At 40.0% G+C, this 23,440-nt stretch overlaps 1 protein-coding gene across 2 annotated transcripts in view; it reads left to right on the forward strand.

Annotated features, from left to right (window-relative positions):
• Positions 1 to 23,059, forward strand: part of kctd16b (potassium channel tetramerization domain containing 16b) — a 105,887-nt gene extending 82,828 nt beyond the window's left edge. The window contains exon 3 of one of the 2 annotated variants that reach the window (XR_003675482.1): positions 16,755 to 16,847. Coding sequence is in view for 1 of the 2 variants with exons in the window: in XM_028466493.1 (XP_028322294.1) it covers positions 16,755 to 17,218 (464 nt within the window). In the remaining variant the exon portion in view is untranslated. Of the gene's footprint in view, positions 1 to 16,754 lie in introns of both variants that reach the window. The other variant, XM_028466493.1, reaches the window with a different exon arrangement.
• Positions 23,060 to 23,440: the final 381 nt, after the last annotated feature.

The following is a 23,440-nucleotide window of genomic DNA, read 5'->3' on the forward strand; positions in this document are numbered from 1 at the left end:
GAATAACTGTTAATCCCCTTGTATGAGTTTTAAAAGGACACCACGTACATGGTATTTATAGTGGCTAATAATACTGCATATAATAAATGTATGACCATTCATCTGACTAAAATTACTAAATAAGCCATGCCCATGTACTGTTATCTTCTGGCAAAAATGCACAAGCAGATAAGAAACTCAATCATTCCTAACATATTGTGCCATTCCTTATCCGTCTCAGGAGAGATTTGAGGTGTGAAGAACTTTGACCTTTAACACCCGCCAACGTACTTTAGAATTTGCCTTGTAGCCTAATCATCTCCACTGACGCTGTGCTGGCAAAGATGTGCCTCTTCCCACTCAGGTCTGTACTTTTGCTTTTTTGAGGATGTGGTCAAGTATTTGGTGGAGATTTTTAAAAAGCATGGTGTTGTGTGGCACTGGTTTCTGCCTCGAGGCAACTGTTGGACATTATTAAAATGTGGAACCAATTTCATCCCGTGTTGGTTCTTTACGGGAAGCAACATTTAATGGCCAAATAGAAGACAATTCCTTTCTTTACAGGGTTGATGGCAACCCTTTTTTTCCACTGAGGATTTAAAGTGATGGTGAAATGAAAATAAAACCAGTCTTTTCCATTAGCCTGGCGTGTAGTGGTCATGACACATCACTTTACTGCCAATTACTTTTTGCACTAAGTCAGACTCTCAAACTGCCTGCAATATGTGTGTATGAGTGTGTCACATATGTGCATGTGTGTGTCTCTGTCCCAGTTCCTGCATTCAACCATCACACAATGTCCCTAATGAGGCCCCTGGGAAGCTGTCCAGAGCTTGTGGTGCTCCAAAACCAAAATGGCTCTGATTCTCCATCAAGGCTGAGCATCCTTTGAATCGCCATTGTTGGTCACTAACAGTCCAGTTTTATCACTTTCCATGCTGAGATTGCTACTATCAAATTTGGCCAGTTTGGAAAATATTGAAGAAGTTTGTGTGCTTTTTGTTTTCAACACATTTTTACCCAGAGGGAGAAGTTGCATGGAAACCACTCGAAGGGGTTTGAGTTTCTCTCCTTTTTTATCCTTTCATTTTAGTTTGTGCTGCCATCTTATCCTGAGTCAGACTCCATGTAGGAAAAATACACAATATACAGCTTTCATGTCTAATTCCTCTTGGGTCACTGACCATGCCGTTTCTCAGACACCCTGTCCTCCTCCCTTAGTTTTCTTTAAATCATTTCTGGTGTGAATACCTCAGGTGAAATGGGACCGCATCCATTTACAGTTGATTCTCCAGATCGAAGCCCTTAGCGTGGGATGGAAAGCTCAAAGTGGAGTGAAGAGGAAAAAGCAATTCTCAGGTTCATGTGTTTTGTTTTTTCAGCGATTTGACGGGGATGAGAAGTCACTGTCTCGCAAACACCTGCATTTCCGAAAGGGAGAAATAACACCAAAAGGGTGGACCTGTAAATTCATGAAAAGTTAGTTTTTCTGTTGGTCGACGGTACAGATACAAATAACACTGGTTAAATATCTACCATTTTTGAGACAAGTTTGAATTGCCTTTGTGATCTTTTATGCTAAACTGACATTTCTCTGTCCATAATGAAGTAGTCGTCAGCCTCGACTGTTCTTGGCAGTCCACCACTTTCCACAGTCGACTCATTTGTCCAAGAGCTGCCCACAAACTTGAAACGGCCAACTGTGAGCTTTGAAGGAGGAATCGGTGCCAGCTCAATGATTCTCCAGTTCAAGTGGTCGCACTGTTCTGCGGTTCATCATTAGCTTCAAGTGCTTAATGTAGCCAAACTATTGATTGTGGTTGACCATTTAGACTGCCTCTAAGGAGATATGCATACTTTTGTATTTTATATTATACAAGGTCAATTAAAAATTATTTTCAGACACATTTTAGGTTGTGCATCTGAATGGTGTAATTTATGCTCAATCTACTTAATATGCTTATTATTAGGGGCCCGATAGCCTAAGCTGCTAGGAACTTTTTGGTATCCTGCATGTTCTTTTTCTTCCAAAGAAATCCTACTTTCCACACTCAAACAATCACCAAAATTTACACAAAGGACCATTCCAATACCAGATTGCCTCAGCTGCAAAAACAGACCAGTTGTTCTAAAGGTGGCACTACAGCAAGCTTCTAAAATCTAACATTTTGAAAATTCAAGAGAAATCCACCTAATATGCGATAACTTTCACTAAAAATAAAGCCCCAACCTTGAAGAAAATGTTGTACATTAAAGCTGCAGTTTGTAGAAAAGTGAGGCGTTCACCGCTCCCCCCTCCCCTCCTGAAAAACTCACTGGTCTTCTTGGGAATGCTTGCGTGCACGTGCACAACTGGTACTCTTTGCGACTGAGACTAGTAACAAATGTTGGGACTTTATCTTGTGTTATTGGAGAGTTTTTCGATGTTTTAGAGACATGAAAGCACGCATCACTGGCTGCTGTGAGGACAGTAAGAGGCTCAGAGCCACAGCTGCTCCTCACACACAAGCAGCTGTGTCTGTTCTCTGTCTCCATCTTAGATAATGTTCCTCTTAAGTTTAAAAGCTATTTATCTCATCAGTTATCACTATCTCTCTCTGACTTGGGGCAGACTGTGCACGGACTGAAAGCGGATCACGTGCAGTCCACCACACACACCGAGTCAGGGGAAACTTCCGAAGTCTGTTCTTCCTGAACACGTTTGTGCCTTTATTCTGCTGCTTCTCCACCTCGGACTTCCTTTTTCCTCTTGCTTTGCTGTGTAAGATCTCTGATTGGCTGAGCTTTAGAAATCCAGGAGAGTGATTCACTGTCTACTCAGAACACTTTGGATTACAATATGCTCAAAGATGATTATGGATTTTTGACCAAATAACACTAAAAATAAATTACATATTGCAGCTTTAAGTCTGTAACTCCTTGTTTTTCCACAATTTTTGCTCAATTGATACCAAATTTGCTACAGCACATCGTCAGACTGTTCTACACAAATGATCCACACAGATTTTTAGATTTATCAAAAATCTAGCCAACATTCCATCAAAATGTTTGACTAAATGATAGTAATGTAAACATATATTTCCAAAATCCTTTTGATTCCATTTTTATTATTCATTTTAAAAGACATTTTTCTAGTCATGGTTGATGTTAGAAAAACATCACATCATAAATATTTCGTCTTAAAAACTTTTTCTTTTTTTTTTTTTTACAGTATTTTGAATTTCTCTCTCTCGCAAATATTTGGAGTCAATGCAAAAAAGGCTTTTTTAAATATAAGTTTCTCCCTTATGGAGCCAATAAATTATTGTTAAAAACAAATTACCAAATTTTTTATTCTGTCTTGATGCAATGGGTATTTTTGGATTTGTGTCTTAATATCTTAAGTTTTGACAACTGAAATCTGCTTTTACAGCCGTCTTGTTTTGCCTAAAATTGCCTGGCCCCAACCACTGCTGCACATCAGCTATAATAATCTATTGTGCTCCTTCCTCCTGAGACATTTCTGCAGCACTTTACAGTTTTTCAAGGAAAATTCTGCTAAGTAGATGAAGCCTGTGCTGAGTCCACTAAATATTGGAAAAGGCTTGCATTTTTAATAGGTTTAGCTAAGTTAGTTTGTGGTTAATGTCTTGGTTGACATATACATGAAGTCATTTCTCATTGGTCACTTGGCAGGCTGAATCTAGTGCACATTTATGAAGACCCGTGGGGATTGTTACACTGAGCAATCCAGATTTACCAATAAAATGTCCCTTTACCAGGAACATTACAGTCCAATGATTAGTTAAATTGGAAAAACAGGGACACTGTTACCATAATTTTAAGAGATTCAAAGAAAAAGGGGCAGTATTGAATGTCTTTAAAAGCTCTAGTCTTTAAAAGCCTAAAAGGCTCCAAGGACAAATTTGGGTGACCAACGAAAAGGTATTGAATGAAAGCAAAAATGGTAAAGCAGAAGCTTTTACCGAAAAGGGCTGATCAATACTAAAATCCCAAACCATAATTATTTTGTTGTGATTGCCAGAAGCACAAACAGGAAGTAGTACGCTTGAAAAAGCCATATACACACAATCCCGATCAGGATTCATAGAAGATTCAGCCTAAAGATATGAATCAAGGCAAGAGGTCACCAGTCCATCTTGAATCATAATTATAGAGCTACAGTAAATAGTGCACTTTGTTTTGGATAAGATGAACAAATCAAATCGAGTTTTACTGTCATTATGCCAACCATACATAGTAGTGCAGACCAGATGAGAGAATGTTTCTCCAGGGTCCAGTTAAAAACATACATATCTCCCATAATACACATACACGCATACTCACACACACACATCTCTGAGACGTCTTAATAGTTAAAAAGTTAAATAGTATATAGCAGCCAGAGTGCATGTATGAAACAGTAGTTAAGAGACTGTGTGTGTGTGTGTGTGTGTGTGTGTGTGTGTGTGTGTGTGTGTGTGTGTGTGTGTGTGTGTGCGTGTGTGCGTGTGTGTGTGTGAGAGAGACAGTAGAACACAGATAGTGGGCTGGTGAGTGCTCTGCTGAGCAGTGATTGCACTCATGCAGTTGTTTAGCCATTACAGTGAGTCTATTTGCTCTGACATCATCTGAAGTTAGCTCCTCACTGGACGCTGTGGCACAGTCTCTCTGTTTGTCAGCATCAGTCCTGGAGAATAGCTCGTGTGCGTTTGGAAGTCTGTACAAAGTGTTTACTGTCAGAAATGAAGATGATCTCACACGGGATTGTTTTGGGTGGAGGAACCTCTTAAGCCCTTTTCACGGTTTGTCTTTTTGACCATCAAGAACTGTGTTTTTGTCATCGCTGCTCTTCTCTGCTATGTACAGTATGTGGTCTGGGTTGCGTTTTGCTGCTCGCTGCAGAGTGCAAACCTTTTCTGCTGCTCAGTACTGCACGCTCGGCTGCTCTCAGTTCAAAAAAGCACCTAATTTTCCTCTCTGTAGAGATTAATTTGGTCTCGGGTTCCTATTATTCACCTGTGAAAGCCCACAAGGGATATTAGGGTTGCATTTACATAAGAATATCTCAGTGAGATCTGGACTTATCCTATTGTAAAAATGACATCTCGATTGCACAACTTGTTCCAGGTGTTCCTTCAGATTTCAATCATTGCTTTTATTTTATGAACACTATTTTACCTATGAAGACTGTTCTCACCCATTGAGCCTTGGCTTTTCATCCTTTTTCTCAAATATTATAAATCTCTTTCTAAAAGGTTCTGAGCATGAGGGCTAAAAGATGCACAATAACCTATGTATGAAGGGCTCGAATATAAAAAGATACGATGTGCAAAAAGTTTTTATTGAAGAGTTTTTTTTGTAAGTTTATCACCTCAGCTGTGTCGTTGTTAAAGTGTAATTTTGATGAATAAGTACAGACCAGTGTCCACAAAATATTAAAAAGCAAGCCCATTGGAAAGAAGATAGCTTTTTTATTAGATGTTTTATTTTTGCTGTGTCACATTCTAAAAGTGCTTCACATTTCCTACAATTTACTTCTTGAAGATACCAGTGGTGACCAGGGCGTTATTTATCTGCTACCAGTTTTTACACTGGTGCAAAAAACTAATTTTGACGTTTGTTCCTCCTTTTTGTCAATATTCAAATCTGTCTCTTCTTTATCCTGTTGACTCCTTTGGACTGAAAATCAAACCAAATAGTTGGGGTAAAATAAAGTCGTGAACATTCAACAACAAACCAGTCAAAGGGATACTCAACCCAACCTACAAAGACAGCTCAATGAAAGACCAGTATATGTAACCTTTACTGGTAGGAATGAGAAGTGATTTAGAAGGAATGTACCCAAGGAATGTAACTCAAACTGATTTGATAGTTAGTTTGAGGATAAAGGCATTCAATGATTCCCATGGTAGCGTAAACTTCCATGTTTGAATAGCACATTTCATACACAAGGCAACTCAATGTGGTTTACATGATCAAAAAGTGCAACAGAAAACATTCAACAGCTCAAAAATAAATAAGAACATTTAAACATTTAAAATCAATTAAAATCATCAACAAACACATTACATCAACAACAACATGACCAAAAATCTCTCTCTCTCAATCATACGCAGTAAAGAAAAAAAAGTGTCTTTAACTTTGATTTAAAAATGTTCACATTGGATGCTAACTTCAGCTCTGCTGGAAGTTTGTTCTACTTCTTTGCTGCATAACATTTAAATGCAGCATCACCATGTTTACTGTGAACTCTGGGCTCCACTATCTGACCTGTGTCCATAGATCTGAGAGACCTTAAAGGAGTCTTTTCTTGTTCAGCTGTAGTAGTAATATGGCTGACAGTGGCATACAAATGCTGCACAAACTAGTGGGCATTTTTAAAGTTTGATTTGTCATTTACTGGTAAGTGCAACATCAAAGTCCGTCCACCGAAATGTTCCTGGTCTTTTTCAAGATAACGTCACCACGTCCAAGGAACTGGAGGACACGTAACTAAGTGCTAAAACAGAGTATCTTTGGGACTCAGAATATAAACAGTCTTACTGATGTGACAATATGTGAATGTGATATGTGAAAAATCCAAAATGGCAGTGCCCACATATAAAATAATATGTTTGCTTTCAAAGTTTTTTTTTTTTTACACCAATTAGAAACTAAGTTTTGTCATTGGACTTTAGAACAATTATCTAAAGTGTATTCATGTATTGGGTTATGCATTGTTTTAAGCTTCTGATGACTTATATAGTCTCTTTAGTCTCTGCTTAGATGAAAGACAAGGGAGGAGAACAAATCAAAGTGAAGTACGAAGGTTCAAAGAGGTTTGAATAATAGGGGGAAAATGATCTGCCGGGAAAAGAGATTTTTTTTTTTACCCTGTGTTACCACGAGGCAAAATGTAACACCTGCTTGTAGAAAAGACAGATACTTTGGCTCAGACACACAAAACAAAACCTCCTTAAGCGCCGAATGCCACACAAAACAACAACCTTTAAACAAAGTGCTAAAAGACTTTGAGTTTTGCAATGTGTCTAGTTTACAAACAGTCAGGTCCATTATTTTACACCGACTTGCAGAAGATTACAAGTGTATCTGATGAAAATAATCAGGAGGAAAGAGGTTGAGAGCAAAGAGATTGAAACCAATAATCCAACTTGGAGTGATTGCTTCATACATTTTGAATGATGCTAAATTTTCACTTGTCAGCTGCCATCTTTACACAGGAGTCTATTCCATGGCCTTGGACAGTTTAATCAATACCCGACCAACCAAGTTTCACCTAAGAGCAAAGATGCACAGCAGCCTGCTGGAGGCTCATGTTTTTGAGTTGACCAGCATCTGTCATGCTGAAGTCCTTGAGCAAGATGCTGAATCACTGCCAATTTGGCAAAGCCTGACAGAATCCATTGTTTTGTATTTGGCGTTTGAAAAATTCAAGGTATAATAAGACTCAGATCAGTGCATTACAGGACAGAGTTATTGACATGTTTTACTGTGCTTTATTTTACTAGAGTTTTTTTCTATAAGATAAAGTAAGTATTCAAGCTTGTATGAGACATGTATACTAGTACTGGCTTGGAAACATAAATACTAACCTTTAACCACAAAATAGTCTCAAGATCAGAAAATCCCACAAAGTTCAGATGAGATTAAATGATGATCAAAGACAAACATGCAGTAGCTGTTCAGACTGGCAGAAAAGGGTGCTTTGTAGCCTTATAATAAATCATATATATTATAATACTTTCAAACTGTGAGGCTAAACTTTTCTCATTCACTGAGAATGCCAGTGTTCCTCCAAAAAACCCAACGTGACTTCTAAACACATTTCTGGTGTTTTCACAGACTGAAAGTTGCAGAAATATAATGGAGGATGTTTATTTTGTGGCAGAATACACGAAACACAAGAAACTCAAGAAAAAAGTAAAAACAATAAGAAACGAGTTGGCATGGAGTGCAGCATGGGTGTGAGGATTTGCCCCAGTGCTCTTCAGATTGGGGATCCAAGTATACTCAATGCTAAAAGATTTCTGAGGCACTCAGAGGCAATCTTAAAAAGCCTTTATTAACTCTTTGACTGCCAAAGACGTCTAAAGACGTTGTGTTTTTCGGAAAATGGTGCTATGAGAGTTGATGCTGAAGTTCCCACCAGCTCACACTCGACCAGAGCATGTGTGACATTAAGTGCACTATTGAGAGTGTCGCGATGGTGAGAAAAAACAATAAGAAAAAAACGGGGCAAGCGGTGAGACTGGGAGAAGGAGGAAATTACGTGTGGGGAGAATGACGGGGGGAGAGACTTGGAGGACGGCCAAAATACAGTAAGAAATCCATTCAACTCTGCTCTAGACAGCAAAAATAATAAAAAATGTAGCCATCAAAAGCCTGGTCTCAGTGTTGTTTTTGTAGTTTTATAGAAGGAAACCAATGTTGAGGTGTCACTAAAGCAAAAAAAAAAAAAAAAAAATTTAAAGTTACTAATAGGTTTTTTCAGAAAAAGACATTTTTCTCAGCTTTTTGTCACAAACTGGCGATTTGTGTAAAACTTGCCTCTATTCAACTGCTGATTACGGAAGAACGAAAACAAGCTAGAAACAAAATAATTTTTTCTGATGAAACTAGAGAGTCTAATCTTTCAGAATCGTCATAGGGCTGGCAGTGAGTGAGTTAAAGAAGCATAGGACAGGATTTGAGAAAACAAACATTCATTTTAAGTTTTTTTTTAATGCTGATGGGTGCTCTAAACCAAATTGAATGAGTAAACACATTTCTACCTATTGCCTTGAAAAGATTGTGTGATATATTTTAACTGCTTTTTGGAGTCTGGTTTTCCCGCCCAGTTCAGCAGGCGTGAAGTCAAATGACGCTGATGATGACGTCAAATGATGCTGGCGCACGTTCACGACGGCTTGGAGAGGTGTCCCAATAAACCGGAAATAAAAAAAGAATAAGGAAAAAACGGCTTGGAGACAAGCACAGTGGACTAAACTACTGTTTGGTTCCGCAGAGGCATTTTTTCCTCAAAGAAATAACATATGTATGTTTGTTTTAGTGGTAAACACAGACTTTTATTAACAAACAACTGTTAATGTCAAAATCAGATCAGCGTACGGGTAACAAGCAAAAGTGAAACACAAACAGGAGCGCCTTGCACACAAGAGACCCATCAGATCTATTTACATAATCCATGTACCAAAGATAAAGATAATCCATGTTATTGTGCGGTAAAAGGAATGTTTCAGTGCCATCATTTAATTTTTCCCGGTGGTTCCCGATCCCACAATGCAATGTGCAAAACATTTCCGAAGGTCAAGTCACACAACCATTCGTCAAACTGATTGCGAGTGAGTCAAAAACAAACTTGGTGGGAATTTCAACCTTTGACATTTGTTTGAGATGAAATCAGAATGTCAATGAGAACAACTGTTGGATGACATACGGGTGCAGTTTTTAAAATGTTTGTTAACTAAGTACGAGCAAATTTGTTGAGATGTTTGTGGAACCAAACATTCATTTAAAGAAAAACAAGTTGCGAGTATGACAAATCTAGAAATAGTTGATAAAGCTGGAGTTTGTGCGTTTGATGCAATGCAAGTATGTGACATTGGTATTCACTTAGGGTAAATAAATACTTTGAAAACGTGCTCAATAAGGATTTTAGGATATAAAGCACGCACTTTGAAAACAACTAATATCACATGACATCACATTCTTCATCTGACTTGAGAAATGCTTAAATGTAGAGCAGAGAATTAGACGCTGGAGCTGAGAGATGCTGATTGGAGGTAGGAAACAGAAGATCCACTGATGGAGAGAAAGTGACAAATTGAAAAGGTTTATTTGCTTTTGTCATTCCATCATCATCTATCTTCTGTGAGCGGTCCCCATGTGTTGAGAGGCTGTATGACAGAAATCAATCAGAGGGCAATTGCCCGTACATTTCCACTGATGGGGTGACACATCGATAAAGGCATTAGAGGAGTGGTAAAGTGAAGAGGCTCAGAATGAAGAGAGGAAAGGGTGAAAGTGGCAGTACAGTCAAAGAAGGAAAAGATGTATCAGATTTTTAGCTACTCAGTCCTAAAAAAAATTATTTAGTGCTACTAAGAATGCTTGTAGAGTGTTTGTGTTATTGTGTACATGTGTGATTCTCTTTGTGGTTGAAATGGATGTGTATTCTGGTCATTTGTGGGTTTTAAATTGGTTCCTCTTACAGAATATATGCACATAATTGGCTCACACACACACACACACACACGCACGCACGCACATAATCATAGTATTCTCTCCATTCTACCTGTTTCCAGGTTTGACACAATCTTGTCATGGCTGCTTTGCTGTGTTTTTAGAGTTAAAGTTATATCCCGATTGTGTGTATTTCAAGTATATTTCCACTTGATCGTACCTAAATGACGATGTTGAGGAAAAATCTAAGAAACCTCCAGAAGAACTGGATATTAGTTGTGACTTACATAGAGTATGCAGTCTACAGTTGTCATTGGCATTTTACAGAACACAAAGTCTTAAATTGTGGTACTGAAATTTAATTAAACACAAAACTGTAGATTGAATAGCTCTAAATAATTCAATTATATAAGTTTTGGCCATAAAAAAGTTTTTCATTTGACTATATAAAATGTGTTATTACTGGCATGGACACTAAATGGTCGACCCGTTTAATATTTCCTCTTTTGATTCAGAATTTTAAGCCAAATATTGACGTCTTTATGTCGAACATGTAAAATGATAAAAGAACAACAGTTTAGAAAACTAAAACATTTAAAATGATGAATTACAACAGCAGAAATACACCACTGATATGATCCACCAACACTTAAACTTCTCAACTTACACATGCAAAAAGAAGTAGGAAGAAGTAAGTAAGTAAGAAGAAACAAATATATTTCTACAACTTTAACCACTACCGATTTAGCTTTTTTAAGTTCAACTAATAAAACAATTAATTACCCATATATCACTAAACAATCTACATATTCACAAACAGTCAATAGCTAATCACCAAAACGGGAAAAAAGACAACAAAAAATATTATTAGTTATCAGATTAATTCCTGTACCTTGTGAAAATAATGTATTTATACCTGTTTTTAAACTTAATTATGTTCGAACATTGTTTTAGGTCCACCCTCATTCTGTTCCATAATTTTACAAAAACTTTTCAAAGTTAAAGAACGTGTTGTTGCTGAATGGAAAGTTCATACCAATTTCTAAGATTTTTTGAAAACTATGATATGACAAACTATTGATACGCAGGTTGTTGTTGATGAGTTTAATCCTGCTATATTTTTGCCTCTTTAACAAACCTCCGGCCTATTCTCTTCTTGTGTGCACCGGATTGGCCTTTATGTTTCCACGTGTTACTATTGCAATGGACTAGATGATTAAAAACTTAAATTTAAACAGTATTTATTTTTTTCCTGCACAAGTTAGTATACTTATAAGAAAAAAAAACACATTTGCTATTGATGGATAAAGGTATGTGAGACAGAAAGCTGTAGGAATGTGTCAGTGAGTGTATTTGTTGGTTTGCTGGTCTTAATCATTTACTGGTGGAGGCTAACACAAGCCAAGGTGTTTCCTGCTGAGATCAATACGTCAGTCCCTGCAGCACCTGTCAGGAAGCCCTGTGTGTGTGTGTGTGTGTGTGCGCGTTCGTGCATGTGTGTGTAATAGCATGAGGCAGTCATTAGCTGTCAGTCAGAGCTCTTGCCCACCTGCCTGGAAAAGAAACAACACAAATCACGTGAATCAGCTGCACGCACAATACGTCTCTCACTCACACACGCACGCACGCACGAGTTTGGGTGCGAGTCCTGAGTGATGCTGTCCAGAGGCAGTCTGACACCACCGTCGACTTCAATGGAAACCACACCTGACGCTAGAATCCCTTTCTCTGCTCAACTGCATCCAGATAATGGATCTAAGGCCAATGTCACTTACGCACTGAGGGATGACCTAAGGCTGACCATACACACACACACACACACACACTAGAAAATGGACAAACAGAACATACAGTATATGCCCACATTCTGACCTCTATTAGGAGGTTGTATGTTGCATGTGCAGTGTCTGCTCACACTCACATCTGCACAGCCTGAGCCCTAGAGGTAAATATGACCTTGTATTCACATTAGTGCAAAGACTCCCACGTGTTTGCATTATGGATGTTGCAATATCAACAGAGCGTGTGATAAAACAATACATTGTGATTGCATATTAGACCTAAGTCTTTTTTCACAGGTCGATTTTTTCTATAGGTGTCAACATATGAATAGTATACATGTGCATTGGCTTGATGTTTAGGCAATCATATGCAACACCATTAATGCTCATCTCATAGCAGGAAATTGAAATGACGCAATTTGTGAAATCAGAACTTTAATAAATGAGAAACGGTCGAGTGATTTACATGTTTTTCCACTCGGGATCGCTGAGAAAATTGGTTTTACGATTAAAAATGTCTCGGTTTGCGACAAATCAACACTGAACACTGTAATTGTATTATGGGAACAAAATTACAGGCTCACTACAGGAAAATATCAAAAAGGCCCCACTGAGAATTGTAGCAGATTAATAGTGTTGATTTAAATATGCTGTGCTAGGTGTTTTAACTATGGGTTTTTTCCAGAGCTGCATTTCAGATAAATATTTGATAGAAACACAACTAGTCAGAGTATAAAAACAAATGACTCCCTTTATTGTTTACAATGATAATAACTTGTTACAATACATATTAAGTTAAGTGCTATGTTAACAGAGTAAATGGGGTAGTATAGTTACCACCAATGATTTGCAGGCCACTGAATGTTGCATAAAATGTGTATAATTAGAATAAAAGTGTATAATAGTTTGTTTTAAAAGATATCCACACACACACATGCACACACAGCCATTTGTTTAATCTAAATGTAAATATATACCGGTAAACTGCATGCATATACCTACGTGACAAGACTGATTAAAGCAATTGGTATTGTTAGCTTTATTTCAACAAGCATATTTAATACAAGATTATTTGGCAATCCTGCTGCGTTAGAGACGACTATTCAACCTCCCATTAGAAATCTGCATTTAATCGATCTGGAGACCCCCTGTTCACTGAGTCACATAAATCAACTCACTCGTTCCCGAACAAATGCTGGAGGAAACACATGATGACACCTTACATACTGTGTGCTGCACTCTCTACACTTTAGACTTAATTGAGAACATACCTTTAAAAGGCTAGTTTCTGGCTTGATAATAAGGACTTGACTCTCTTTATATCTTCAAGGGTTGACTGTGTTTGCGTGTTTGTTTGTTAGAGAAAGCTGTGAAGGTTAGCGGTAAGTAAAGAGATCTAATGATAAGCAGAGGAGAGGCAAAGTGTTCTGTTATCCTTCTGTCAACTCTGAAAAAGTTTTTTTTTATGAAATTCAATTACAATTGTAATTAATTATCAATTCCATGATTACAATTATAATTGACCCCAACCCTGGCCATGACCATACTAAAATAAACATTGTTGGGATACAAAGTGACCACTCAAGAGCAATACTCTTGGGAACAAATATTTTTTTTTTTTTTTTTTTTTTTTTTTTTTTTTTTTTTTTACCTTGTCTGCACATGCTTTCGAAGGTTAACACTACAAGAAGTGCAATCTTTTGACAGCAATGCATATTTTATTATTGCAATTAAATAAATTTATTTATTTCATTGCATAATTGTGACCGTCACCAGCCCTCCCTAGGGAAGGGTAAGAAATACTTTATTAAAGGGAGGATGTAAAAAAGAGAGGGCAGTGTTACACCAAGGTGAGGGGTTGGAGGGGGGTGGGGAAGTTAGCAGGGAAGAGGGATACAAGATAGGATATGGAATGGGTGAGGAATAGTTTTAAGTGATGCGATGTGAAATTGTGGTTGTGTATATTGTGTTTATTGTTGTGTTGTCAAGCCAGTTTGGTGACCAGTGTGTGGTTTAGGAATAATGGTGGTGGCTGTGAACAGAGGAAGAGGTGAGTGGAAATTCCATAAAACAGGTATTTGGGAACAACGTGTCTAAGGTTGAGCCCAGTATGAGTGTTATCCCACAGCCCAAGGCCAGTGCATCCATGACAAATGTATTTCCAAGTACCGCCACTGCAAAACCCAAGAGCCGCCCCCGGGCCCGAAGAAGCAGTCAGGCCAGCAGCAAGAGCAGGCAGCCTAAGGGCCCCCGGCGACCACCCCACGGCCAAGCAGTCCCCCGAACGCCCCCAAGATCCCAAGCCGAGAGGCAGCCATCGCCCCCCCCATACACACCCGAGAAAGCCCCAAGGAGCCAAGGACCCAGCGCACCACGCCACCGATCCCACCCCCAACCCCCAGACCCCCCACCCCATCGACCCCCCCACCCCCCCACCCCACCCCCGCGCCTAACCCCCCGAGGGGAGGGCCCAGAGAACTCCCTGCCCGAGGCCCCAGCGGAGGAGCCGAAGCCCACACCCAGCAGACGACCAGAACCGCGCCGAACAGGCAGCCAGTGGGCACCCGCCGGCGAGCCCAGAGCCAGCAGGGGCCCGACCCCAGGCCAGAAGGACCCGGAACGGATGCAGCACCAGGAGCAGCCCGCCCAGGGAGGACGACCACACCCCAAGCCGCATAAGGCACCAGGGGGCCGCTGGGAGTCTCCCCGCCGGCCCCCAGGCACCCCAACCTAGCCCCCCACGGCGCCCCAGATCACCCTTCACTGATGCCGCCCGCGCCACGAGCTTCAATTCTTTTTTTTTTTTTAAAGCCAGGGCCCCCTCCAAGGGCCAAGCCAGACCGCCCCGCCGGGATGTGGCCCCCTATTCCGGCCCCCGACACCCTACCTCACGGGGCACTGCCCAAGCAGGGGCCGCACCAGTAGGTACGCAAGGGCGCGGCACGCGCCACCCGCCCCGAAAGACCCCCGCCAGGACCGGCCCGGCCAGCAGGCCAAGCACCCCGGGCCCCAGGAGCACCCCCCGGGACCAGGACCCCCCAAGGGCAAGCCCCCGGGCCAAGCCCCCCGGGACGCATCCCCCACCCCCGCCCGGGACCCGGCCACGGCCCAGCAGGACCGCACAGCCCCGGACAGCCCACGGCCAGCAGCCCAGGGCCCGCCGCCCCCCGGACAGCGCCAGCCACGGAGCAGCGCCCCCCGCCGGCCCGCGAGCAACCGGCGATCCCCACCGCGGGGACGGAGGCACCCCAACGGCACACATCAAGTGCGGGACAGCAGCCCCCAGCCAAAGATGCCCCGGACCCACCCACCAGTCCGCAAACGGCAGGATAGACCCACCAGGCGGCCGACAGCAACCTCCACCACCGGAACAGCTAGCGCCGCCCCCCAGTAAACAGCATCACCCCGAGGCGCCAAGCAACCCCGCCCCAACCCCGGCGAGGACACCAGCACCCCCCCAGCACACCCACCCCCCAAACCGGCGAGGCAGGCCGCCCCGGGCCCGCACACCGCGGGGCCCGCCCCCAAGGCCACCAGGAGACAAAGCAAGCACCAAGCCACACCCAAGGGGGAGAGGCACCCCCGCGCCCCACCCGGCCGACACAGCCCGGAAAGACCCCGCAAGGAGAGACCCCGGCAAAGCCCCCCCGAGACCCACCGCCACGCCCGACCGCACCATCTTGATGTGCTTTTGCTCTATGCAGTGGCCCAGCCACCAACAGAGGGGCCAGGCCCCCACCGGAGAGGCCCAAATATGTGTACCAACCCACCACCCTGTTATGGGGCCTCTCCATTCCCCAATGGAGAGGCACTTCCCGATTTGGGAACAAATATTAAATGGATTAACTCGTGTGTGTCTTGCTGGGAGGCTCAAAACCAAAGTAAATACGTCGCTGAGAATAAAGGAAACGAGAAGCAGAAGGACATTTATTTAAAGCTGCGCTATTTATAGGTTTGTTCAATCTTGTTTTGAAATGAATTGCTCCCCGACACATGAAAAGAAACAAAGGAGCTTTTGAACTTGATCAAACGAGCAACGCTTGAACAAGTGTCAGCGTTGGGTTGTTAAGCCCAGCTAAACAGGGAAGAGTCCATCAGCAACAGATACCTCTTCAATTATTTACAAGGTTAGCATGAAAAATAAATGGCTGCTTCCTGTAGTGAGAGGTGTGGTGATGGTGGTGCTGCACTGATCTTTCAGTCTTTTAAGCCACTGTTGGCTCCACAGATGTGAAGTCGGGCCAAAGCTTCCTCTACAACATGGAATCAATGCTTTTACTGACATGTACGTCCACCTAATCAATACTGGGGTAGTCCACAGCATACTTAATTCAAATTGTTGATCAGTTTATCAACCAGCACTTTAATATGTGCTTTATAAGTCTTTAAGTCATTGTCGCATTTTGTACCTCACGTTTTTCCAGTTTGCTTTATGGTTTAAATGTTTTATCGACTCGTCTGGCTGTTAAGTTTTCAGCGTTTACTGTAAAACACTTGACTCCCCTATGTGGTTGTTTTTATGTGATGACTCAATCTTTTGTGTGCCCTTGGAAAATGCTTTTTATCAACATAACTCCTCATCTTCTTTCTCCAGACAGAGAAAGGCAACTCACGTACATTCAATTACATTCATTACTGAGACTCCTCAGTTTTTGCTCACCGATTGTTGCTCAGCATTGTTAACAATGATGTGCCAGGTTATGTAATCCAGTGCGTTGAAGCAGGGAGACATTTTTTACTTCAAAAATTGTTGTTCTTCAGGACCAAGTTGGGACACCAACAAAATGAGATGTCTTATAAAAGTATTTCTGCTTCTCTCTCTTGTTTCAGGTGGGTCGTCACGTTGGTCCTCCCCTCCATGCGACTGCTGCTGCAAGAATCATAAAGGTGACGGAGAAGGGGAGAGTGGCACCTCCTTCAATGAGCTTTCCACGTCCAGCTCCGAGAGCCAGTCCGAGGCCAGCTCTCCCCAGGGAACGGTCATCTGTGGCCCAGTGAGTCGCCAGTCCCACCCTCATGCTAAAGTCCAAACCTTGGACAGGCCACTGAAAAAGGGGCCCGTTGCCATGCTCCAGCAGTCTGAACAGCGACGAAAGAGCGACTTGCTGCGCACTCTTACAGCTAGCTCCCGTGACACCAGCACTTGCAAGAAAAGGCCCGGCAAGGAGAAGCTTACTGTGGAGGAGGAGTTGGAAAAGTGCATTCAAGACTTCCGCAAGATTAAGATTCCTGAGAGATTCCCTGAGAAAAAGTACATGTGGCAGGCCGATCTATTGCGAAAATACCGTCTCTGAGTCACAAAACTGGAGATGCAATAGGCCAAGGATCACGTTTACTTGTTTTTTTTCTCCGATTTTTCCAACAGAAAGAAGATACGGTCGGACCTATATGAATAAAGTTTGTGTGAAAAACTTCATCTGCCAGTAGATTCACAGTCTTCAAAGCCGTGTAGAGACCCAAGAACAGATGGTCCTCCTCTTGACATAGGTAGTACGTATGTACTGTATGTATGTAGTCAAGTCTACAAGTATGTGCTGTCTCCCACTGAATGCTTATGAGTGTTGAATAATTTTCCCTCAAGGACTAACAAGGGGACTAAATGTTATCTATGAACTGATCAGACTGAAAGTTTGCTAATGACCATATTTGGACTTACTGACGGCTACACACCCTGTACACCGTCATCGTTTACAGGATGGAAAGGACCGTCACACCATCTGCAGTTTGAGTAGCCTACAAAAAGACAAACAGCTTCTTATTATGTGAATGTGTGTTTTGTTTGTGTACGTGTGCACCCAGGTGGCCTAGAGGGTCACCCATGATTCTGCATCAGGAGACATTAATAATTCATGCAGTTCCAGCAACGCTCCGATACTCCCACTATAAATACACGTCAAGGACTCTTCTGCGTAGCATAATCAGCTGCGGTGCTTACTTTTAGGCAACTTTGGGAGAATTTGTAGGAAGGCAGAGGCAGAGTTTCCTCCTAAAACTACTGCAAGTAGAGCAAAAGCAAGGTTAGATGATGAATTTTGAAATAAAGTAGCAATGAAAGATGAAAACATCATTTAAGAGTAGAAAGGTTTGATGCCCATGCATCACTTAAAATCTTCACAAGCACACAGAGAGATATAACATGTCTAGTGTAGCACCAAGATCCGTATTCAACCACCTGCATTGGCTGATCTTCTCAAGCAGAAAGATGCTTTCAGCAATTCCTGACTTGATAAAATAATCAATAGTTTTCAATGTGGTGATTGATGGATGTGCTTCTTGTTTACAGTCACTTATCAAGTTCCGAGGTCACCTTCAAGGACAAACTGTTTACATATACTGTGAAACGAGCCGTTGTCCACGTTCTCATGTATGCACTAAAAGCTCCATCTGGCTAATGGGATGCACTGACTGCAGTGTGGTTGCAAGAATTCTGATGTGCTATAAGCCAGGCTTTCCCAAACCTTTATCCAGGGAGCTCTGGGTGTGCACAAGCCATAGCTCTGGGTTAAATGTAAAAATGGTGTATAAATGAAAAGTGGACCATTACCACTACATCATCATTCAGACTAAATCTCCCTAATTCATTGGCTTTAAACTTTTACATCTCCAACATGGAAATTAGCCTAAAGTACTATACATTTTTTATAATAATGCGTTTCCCATTTTTCTTTGCCAAGTCTTGCTGCACTGTTAATGCTTATCAATAGGTGACAATATCTATCTATGACATCCAAATTGGAATTAAGGAATTCACAACTCTTGATTTTTGTTTAATTTAATTCTGATTTGCATTTTCAAGAAATGTAAGTTGTCTTAAGCAGGTCTAATGTAATCCTTTATAGATTATCGAGACATATGAAGAAAATCCTACAAGTACAAATATCAGTTAAAATGCTTGAACAGATTGTTATGAAGGAGTTCTCAGCAAAATGACTATCCTGCAGGTTTTTGGTAACTATTCTGCCAATCGAGTTCATTATAAAGTTGCCGCAGGCACAATAAAACCATGACAGCTCAACCATTTTATTCGGATATTTTCCAGAAGGAAAAACATTTTACTAAAGTTGAAAAATTGGAAATTAAATTAGATTCATTTTTCTGATAATACCCTTGATCTACTGAGAGCTTTTATAGAATAAATAGTGTAACTTCGAGTTTCCAAATAATCCATACCTGTATCAGGTCTTTGGTCTTTCCTCAGTGATTTCAACGCAGACAACATGGTGGAAGCTAACATTGTGCTTTTATAAACTCACTACAGCATTAGTGTCAATCTGTTAGTCCGAAAAACAGCTGAAAAACTTGAATATAAAGACAATGAACAACTAAAAGGAATCAGATGAGGCATCCTTAAAGGGATTGACTGCAGTGCCAGGAATATGTCAGGTTGGATATCAGGTATAGTTAAAATAAATATTGTTATTACAACAGCACAAATTATCGGATCTTAAAGTTATTAGCCTTGGATTACTCAGTCCTACCATCTGTGACAATGGGAGCTAATACCAGGGGTAATTAATTTGTATAAGTTCTTTAGCATCTTCTTAAGACGTCTTATGCATCATTCACTTCACTACAGATTGCATTTGTTACCTAACTATAGGCTAATGACCAACTCAGCTAGGAGCCGTGGGTGCTAAATCAGAAATAAAGACATTTATTTCGAGCAACGCAAGCCCAAAACCTATTGATTAAAATCCCGTTTGTACAGTAATATACAGGCCAAATGCTTGGACAGAACTATTATAATTCTGTAGTGAAAGGAAAATCCTTGCTATATGAACCTTTTTTTCCATAATGAAATACCCTATTGATGGTAGTGCAGGAGTGCCGCTTTTTTATACAAAGAACAGGAAAAAAAACTCACCATGGATAAAGATAATATCAAGACATCTCTCTGTAAATTATACATATATTTTTGTTAAAGTCTTTATTCCATACAGTGAAGATTAGTCATATTGCCTATAAACGGATTTCCAAAGGTAGTAAATGGTCATAAGTCATGCTTGTACATCAGCTTAGTTTTACCTTAATGACCAACCCTTTTCCTCCTCATTTCTATAAAATCACTGTCTTTTTTTATCTTCTTTGCTGGAAAAGTGGATTATTTATTTATTTTTTACAGTAATTTATCTTATCACCTAAAGCATAAATGTGTTTAAACTACAGTACATATATGTAAATAAACACCATTATTCATATACCCAAAGCAATGTATTATACTCTCTGCATAACATGTAAATCCAGGAGGCGTTTCTGTTCCTCTGATCTTAGTGGTTCTCGAGAATGACACCAATGTAATTCAGTCATTCCGTTTAACGCGTTGGGCCATCAGGGACAAAAAGCAAATATAATAAAGATCTAAAACATATTACTATGATAAATAATTGCTGATTGCTGTTTTGTTTTTTTCCGAGATAACTGTGTTAGGAACAGACTAAGATCGTTGAACTGCACTGCATATTGGATACTATAGGGTGGTTCACAATATAATGGTATCTATATTAAAAAAAAAAAAGTTTTCCAAATTTTGCCAGATCAGATTTTGCCTTGTGTTCTTATTGATATTTTGAACATCTGTTCCAAAAACTGGGTCAATATAACATCTGTAAAAGGTGGCACACTTTTTCACAATTTTCTTTGCTCAACAAAGAACGCGTAACTTTCACAGATATCAGAATTTTTACCACTATAAAGGCAAGTATGGTCATTAATAGTTTCTCCCTGTATTTATAGTAAGAACATTAGGACAGTTCAAACACTATTCCTGAAAATAGAAAAAAAACGTCAACATTGCGAAAAAGTGTGCACACCCCGAAATGTGCAGCGCTTGACTCCATTTTTGGCACAGATGCTTACCACATTAATGTGAACAAGGCTAAAAGTTATCTGGCAAAATTTGGTGAACATTTATTTTGTGAGCCACCCTGCTATAGGGTAGCACAAACCAGCCTCCAAACGTACAATCGAGATAAAGCAACAGCCTGATTCAAAGCACAGGAACAACAGTATTAGTTTGTTTACGAGCCCCACAGATATCGCGCTATGCTTACAAGTCGAAAAAAGCACCTCTCGTCTCGTCCCAGCGTACATGCAGGAGAGAAAACCAAACTCCTGACTCCCATCGAGCTAATGTGCCTAGTATGCACTATTACGACTCTCAGGCTGCTACTTCTACGGCTGGCATTCAAAAGTTCAAGGGAGAGTTGATTATACACAGAGTGCCCTTTTCTTTTTGAGTAGTGTACCTATAGTTTCCCTCCATTTAATGATTATTGAGAGTGATCAATTAAGTGGGGTTTACGTTCAGATGACTGGGTTTGATGAAATAAATTTAGGAAAAGGGCTATGATTTGTAGGATGTGGTTAGATTGTGTAACCGGGGTTTATCCTCTAACAGGTTAGTCATATAAGGATACTATGACAGACATAAATGACAGAGAGGCACTAATTACCAGGGGTGGGGACGATACAATGATGTCTCAATACAATACTGTACAAGACATTGTGATCAGAAGATCAATATGATATTTTAAATATTTTAAAATGGAAAGAAAACCAGAAATTATTTATTATCATAATTAATATTTTTAAATGCATAAAAAAGCCTTTAAACTCGATATGAACTTTCAAGTTTCAAACTGTAAATAAAACAATGAAATAAACAGTAAAATAAATAAGAATGTTCCTTTTTGAAGTCCAAAAACTCATAACAAGCTGAAAAAAGAACCACACACCTTATATATGATCATCTTCATCATAACATCCTTTAGAATTATTCACACGGCCACACCATAGACATGGTGTTGCATCAAATTTACTCAAAAAAAAAACAAAAAAAAAACAAGTGAGTAGAGTCGGAATGTCAAAAAAAAAAAAGATATATTTGGCAAAAAAAAAAACAATCATTATTTCTATTGAAGTCATGAGTGATAAAAGGGCAAAACTGTTTTGTTTCTTTATTTTTCTTTGTTTGCCTCCTTACATTTGCTTAATGTTCAAAATAATTTAGTAGTTATGCTTGCTTACTGAAAAAAACCAAGGTCCATCTGTTTAAATGTAAATGTTCTCATGTAGTTTGACACACATTTGCCATAAGGTACAATTCAAACGCTGCTGGAAAGATAAATAGTGGGGATGAATATCGAAACACGTGGTTGCCTTTTAGAATAGACTACAGCTGATTTTGCACAGTATATTTAGAATGAATACATAATAGAACATATTTAAAACATAAAATAAAGTATTTAAAGGTAATTAAAGCCATTAGTCACATAACGGACAGTCATAAATAATGTTTGTGTCATTCAAGCCTGAATAGGTTGGCCTGTTTTATCCTCGAGGGAAAATATACGATGAAGATTATACAGCGACTTTATTGAAAATGAAGTAAGTCCTTACCACTGTTACATTTCTTTGTGTTTTCTTGCCGTTTCCATTGAAGTTGATGGTTTACCTGAGAACACGACCCCTGCCTTTGATGAACCTGCGTAACAAAACTCCAATTAACCACTACAGCGGACCTGCAGGCACACACTGTGTCTAATTTTATGTACGTTGCTTTAACACTCACAGGGAAAAATGAAAAATGTAAGAAAAAGGGAGTGTGGTTTAGAAACATTGTGAGCATGTTGGTATTGAAAACTTATGACAGATTTACCTGGATATGTTTTTTTTTTTTTTTTGTGAAAATGTTAAAAGAGAAAATATTATCAGAAAAAAAAAAAAGAAAACTTCTGAAAAGGAAAAATGATAAGCACAAATGTGTTGATAGTATAATTCTGTTAATCCACTGGTGTAAACTCTTCAGTGTGACCGAGCTCCTGCTAAACAGAGCAAGTCTCATCAGGACATTAGGCTTTACTGAACACTCGTTTTACAACTACTTTATTAAATATTTGTGAAAACTAAATAAATAAATACATTTGAATAGAATGATCTGATCATGTATCAATTTACCAAATTGAGAATTAACAAAGTATAAATTGTCGAACATCCGTGGAGAGAGTTGCTCTGTTTCTAGGTGTGACGTCCTGTTACTGTCGGCCTCGAGACAGCACAAAACATCTCAGTCTTTAGATACAAAGCATAGAGTAAATATTAAAATGTGTGAGTACAACTAATAAAAAAAAAAACCTCTGGAGACTATGACTCATGACTTGAATCTATACTCCATAATCAAAGACAATTGGTGTATTCGTCTGTTTTATGTTATGCATTAGTTTGGCCAAACAGGAGACGGATGGGTGTGGTTTTGTGTGCATTCTTAAAAAACACTGGGCTAAAACACAGAATTCTACACATTTGCCAATGAAGTAAGTGTTTAATACCTGCTGATAATCAGCTTCCCCTTTTAGGAGGACTAAACCTCCAGTGTGAATTTAATCAATATGTTGTGGTTTTGCAGGCAAATACACAAGAAAACAAATGTTTGGGAACTCAATTGGCACCGTTTTATCAATACTACATAAGTATGCATTGCTATAGAAAAGTGGGAGGTTAAGTAGCTTTCATACTTA

Source organism: Gouania willdenowi, chromosome 14 (genome assembly GCF_900634775.1).
Source record: "Gouania willdenowi chromosome 14, fGouWil2.1, whole genome shotgun sequence".
In the NCBI taxonomy this organism is placed as follows: Eukaryota; Metazoa; Chordata; class Actinopteri; order Blenniiformes; family Gobiesocidae; genus Gouania; species Gouania willdenowi.